Below are 5,149 nucleotides of genomic sequence, written 5' to 3' on the forward strand. Positions count from 1 at the left end.
AGATGGGTCAAAAAAGATCTTGCTGTGATTTATGTCAAAGAGTGTTCTTCCCATGTTTTCCTCTAAGAGTTTTATAGTGTCTGGTCTTACATTTAGGTCTTTAATCCATTTTGAGTTTATTTTTGTGTATGGTGTCAGGGAGTGTTCTAATTTCATTCTTTTACGTGTAGCTGCCCAGTTTTCCCAGCACCACTTATTGAAGAGACTGTCTTTTCTCCATTGTATATCCTTGCCTCCGTTATCAAAGATAAGGTGACCATAGGTGTGTGGGTTTATCTCTGGGCTTTCTATCCTGTTCCATTGATTTATATTTCTGTTTTTGTGCCAAGACACCAATATTGTCTTGATTACTGTAGCTTTGTAGTATAGTCTGAAGCCAGCTGCACCTTTCACTTGTAACCCTGAGCATCACCTGAGACTGAAGGGGCCCAGCACTGGCAGGGGAGTAGGGCCAGTATCTCCCTGTCGTAACCTCTGTTGGCAGGTCCTTTGCAGTCAGCCTGGGACCCGAGGGGACAGAGGGAGCCTAGTGTTTAAGCCACTGTTAAACTGGGAGTGGACTCGGTGGGGCGCAGGCCTGGGGCTGCACCTGGAGCCCCTGCTCAGCACCCCTTCCCGTTGCTCCCCAGGGTCCTTCTCTTCCCCCCACTCTCCAGTCGCCTCCGGTACTTGATCCACAGGACAGCAGAGAATTTTGATCTTTTGAGCAGCTTCTCTGTTGGGGAGGGCTGGCGGAGGAGGACAGTCATCTGTCACGTGGACATCAGGTGTGTATCCTGCCGCCTTGGAGGCCTCTCAGCAGTTCTTTGAGCTGGGGGTGGGGGGTTGGGGGCTGGTCAGGTGAGCTGGTCAGTGTCTGAGAGGGAACCAGGGCTGGGAGCCCCCAGGCCGCCACCTCTGTCCCCAGCCTCAGGTGCTTAGAGTCAGTGCTGCTTTCTGCTCCAGCAGCGGAGTAGATGTGCATGTTTGTGGAATTCCTTTAGCAAATTCAGCTTATGCGTGTTGGGCCAAAAGAGAGAAAGAGAGAGTGGTTTAAACAGTGAAGGTGTCTGCCCGGCGTTGCCCTCAGTGAGCTTTTGCCCCGCAGAGGCCACGGAACGCGCCAGTACATCTGGGCTTTCACTCACCTGTTTCCACGTGCATCTTGCAGGATCTTATCGTGATGACTATGATCCTAGTTTTTAAAGTTACATATTTTTTTAATAACGCAGTTCCTAAATGCTAGTACTCACCTTACCCTGTGGGTAAGCGAAGACTCGGCAGTCTCATATTCGGGTTTTAGCACTGGGGGGAGAGCTGACCGCTTTGGGCTTGTTCAGGGCATCCAGCCTCCACTCTGATGCCCTGTTAAGGTGTTTCTCAGGGTCATTTTGGCTTTGGTTTTTGCCCAAGGCTGACTGGAGAGCCTCGTGCCGGAATGGCAGGTCGCTCCAGTAAACCATTTTCCTTGGGACCCAAACACCGCCCTGATCACCGCCTGCTCCTGCCCCAGGTTACCCGGTTCAGATGGGCTCTCTGGCCCCTGCCGCCCTCCTGCTTCCCACCCTAGCAAGTACCGAGGTCCGAGGTCCACCTCAAGCCAGGGAGCGGCTGCCGGTCCCCGAGGAGCGCGGGCCGGCCGGTGGCATCGTGGACGCAAGCCGGACCAGGCTTTGTATGTGCCCCGGGCGCTGCGCAGGCGAGAAGAATGGGCGCCCCTCCCGGCCCCGGGGCTTCAGGGAGGTGCTCCAGCTGGCGGGCTCCCAGAAGAGCCCGATGATATCCGTGCTGGGGACCCCACCTCCGATCAGGAACTTCCTGTGTTGGCGACTCAGGCAGCAGAGGTCCGAAAAGGCCGTAGCAAAAGTGAGAAGGAGTCACTGCCAGACCCAGTGGCCACTGAGTCCCCAGGGCCAGAGGATCACTCAGGGACGGGAGACAGGCCGGAGTCGGCCACACGGCCTGGGCCCGGTCTGCAGCCAGACTTGGAAGACGGGAGTGGGAGCGAGCTGGAGAGGAGCCTGGCGGCAGAGAAGGAAGAGGACGAGGTGGAAGAGGAGGGGCCGGGCAGCTGCTCCGAGGAGGACGATTACAGTGAGCTGCTGCAGGAGGTGATGAGGCTCTTAAGCCCGGAAAAGGGAGGGCGGAAGTGAGGTGGGTGTAGTCGAGGGTGGTTGGGGGCCGAGGGTCATGGTGTGGAGGGGTGGTGGGGGGCGGGTGCTGGCTGAGCAGGCCTGGGTGTTGGGTGATGGGGGTCCCTTAGGAGATGTGCGGGGAGGGACACAGGGGCCTTGCCCACAAGAATCAGGACTGACACTGCAGACGGCAGGAGGCTCAGGGTCTGGGATTAGGGGTGTGGATTTGGGTCCCAGCTCAATCATGTAGGAGCTGTTCGACTGTGGGCAAGTCATTTGGCTTTTCTTAGTCTCAGTTTTCTCATCTGAAAAAATAGCAGGTAATGATACGTACTGCCCAAGGTAACATAGATGTGCACATGCTTCAGAATGCACTGCAGATGTTGGTCATGAAAATCACTCTTCTGCCTGAAGCTTTGTCTTACAGATCTTGTACCCTTGGAACTGTGTGTCATGTGTCTGCCCCTGAGCCTGACCGTAGTGTCAGTTGGGAGGGTGGGCATCCTGTATCGCTATTTTACAGATGAAGGATGGATGCCAGAAAGCCTTGCTTATTATCACATCATTAATGAGAGAAGGAAAGATCCTGGGCCTGCCCAGCTCTGTGACTTACTGATGGCAACTTGGAGCAAAATTAATTAATTCTTTGACTTAGTTTACCCTTCTGTAAAGTGGGCCTATAGAATAAGGTTTTCGGGATTCTGTGAAACATGAGTGTGTCCGTGCCAGTCACCCAGTGGGGACTCCCTTAAAACTCATGCTTCTCCATCTTCTGGCCCAGTCCACCATCCTGCTGTCTCTCCCAGCCCCCTGCCCGGGGTGCTCACCTCCCTATCTACCCAGAAGCCTGCAGGACTCTCAGCATGTGATTTTGAGAGCAGTCATTTGGAGTCATGTGTGTCAGAGCTCCCCTTGCTAAAGGGTCTGATCTCTCCCAGATAACGGACAACCTGACGGAGAAGGAGATTCAGGTAGAGAAGATCCACATGGACATGTCCTCCTTCGCAGAGGAGCTGCCTGGAGAGAAGGATTTTGCGCACGTGGTGGAGATCTACGACTTTGAGCCGGCGCTCAAGACCGAGGACCTGCTGGCAGCCTTTTCCGAGTTCCAGTGAGAGGCTTCGGGGAGGTGGGGAGGAGGGGGTGCCCAACTTCTGGAGAGGAGCTAGGACACCCCTTTGTTGGGGGGGACAGTTGCCTGCTTCTCCCCCGGTGCCCAGCAATCTAGAAAGAAAGGCAGAAAGTAGATATGGTTGCTCTGGGCTCCATCCTTCTGGGCAGTTGGCTTGCTGGCCGTGACTTTGTGGAGGAGGAGAGCTGAGGTTTCGGTTGCAGACATTCTCCAGAGGCCCGAGACCTGGTCCTGCTGGCACTGGGCAGCAGATCTCCATCCCGGCCCCCACACACCCACATGGTGGCCAGGACCCGGCGGGGCCTCTGCCTCCTCTGCTCCACGAGCAGCCACCTGTCGGTCAGTCAGCAGAATGGGGCCATTTCCAGGCAGGAATTATTTCTGGGGTGAACTGGGCTTGAGCGGCCCTGGGGCAGGGTCTGGTGGAGATGGGAGATGGGGATATAGTAAGAGAAAGATTTTTCTTGTTTCCCCACATTCCTTGGATCCAAATCCAATCTTTTCTCCTTTTCTCTTTTTCTTTTTCCAAATGCTCATTTTCTTTTCTCCAGTACCCCTTCTCTTTTCCTGCTTAGGCTTTAAAAACATTCCTTTCTTCAGGGCCCCCTTTCTGACTGCTTCCCGAACAGCCTCCCCTTCCCTCCCCGAGCCTGAGCTCGTGGAAAGCTCGAGGGGCTCATCAGCTCTCCACCCCTGAGGGCGGAGCCAGACCGGGGCCACTGGTGGCTTCCTTGGCCGGCGTGGCAGTGCCACAGAGAAGCCGTGGGCCCTGGGACTGCTCTGGCTTCCCACGGACCCAGACTCAGGGGTGCTTTCCTGAGCAGCAGAAAGAAAGTCGAACGGGGCAGTTGCATTGACACGCTTGTATTAGGTCCTGTGCCCACCACACAGACCCTTTGCCTCCAGCCTCAGACCCCACGCCCTTGGCCTGGCGTGACGGTACCTGTGAGGAGCCCCCTTCGCCCTTGGCATTGTGTTCTGTGAGCTTTGTGTCCTGGCTTCCTCAGTTCTACGAGTGGGGCGCCCATCCGACCACGGGGGTGGTGTCTCTTTCTGAGGCTGACTGTCTGGTCTTCGTTGGAAGTCTGCGCCCGATGGTCGTCTCCTTCCCAGAGGAGATGGAACTGATCCTGGGCTCAGCGTGTTTGAGGGTTGGAGGTGGGAGGGGACTTCCTGTAGCAGGAGGGGTTTTGCCCATTTGCTCACCTCATCACTCTGTCTCTTCCCCGGCAGAGAGAAGGGGTTCAAGATCCAGTGGGTGGACGACACGCACGCGCTCGGGGTCTTTCCCTGCCTGGCTTCAGGTGAGGCGGGCCCCTCCTCTGGTTGCCGCTGGGGAGGGCGGGAGCCTAGGTTTCCCTGGGTGGGGATCCCCCAGGTCAGGGTGCAGGCTACCCTGAGCCGGCAGACTGGCAGGGTGTCTCCCAGCCCCTCCAGAAGTCTGGGGGGGCAGAGCAGGAGCCGGGCCAGGAAGCTCACGGCCTCGCCTGTTCATCTTCGTGCCTTCAGTTCAGAGGTTTCAGATTCAGGTGACCTTTACTGAGCATGTAGGGCCAAGCGCTATGGACTTCCACATACTAAATGAAAGCATATGAAGGCGCCATTTTAAAAAAAAATAAATTCATTAATTTTATTTATTTTAGTTTTGGCTGCGTTGGGTCTTTGTTGCTGTGCGCGGGCTTTCTCTAGTTGTGACGAGCAGGGGCTACTCTTCGTTGTGGTGCACGGGCTTCTCATTGCGGTGGCTTCTCTTGTTGCGGAGCATGGGCTCTAGACACGTGGGCTCAGTAGTTGTGGTGCACGGGCTTAGTTGCTCCGCGGCATGTGGGATCTTCCCGGACCAGGGCTCGAACCCATGTCCACTGCATTGGCAGGCGGATTCTTAACCACTGCGCCACCAGGG

General features: G+C 56.0%; 1 protein-coding gene across 1 annotated transcript in view; it reads left to right on the forward strand.

Annotated features, from left to right (window-relative positions):
- R3HCC1 (R3H domain and coiled-coil containing 1) overlaps nucleotides 1-5,149 on the forward strand; it is a 9,732-nt gene that overhangs the window by 1,972 nt on the left and 2,611 nt on the right. The window contains 4 exon segments of the mRNA XM_024130896.3: nucleotides 630-767; nucleotides 1,493-2,090; nucleotides 3,053-3,225; nucleotides 4,480-4,550. Of these exon segments, the coding sequence (XP_023986664.1) occupies nucleotides 630-767; nucleotides 1,493-2,090; nucleotides 3,053-3,225; nucleotides 4,480-4,550 (980 nt within the window).

Source organism: Physeter macrocephalus, unplaced genomic scaffold, assembly GCF_002837175.3.
Source record: "Physeter macrocephalus isolate SW-GA unplaced genomic scaffold, ASM283717v5 random_707, whole genome shotgun sequence".
NCBI lineage: Eukaryota > Metazoa > Chordata > Mammalia > Artiodactyla > Physeteridae > Physeter > Physeter macrocephalus.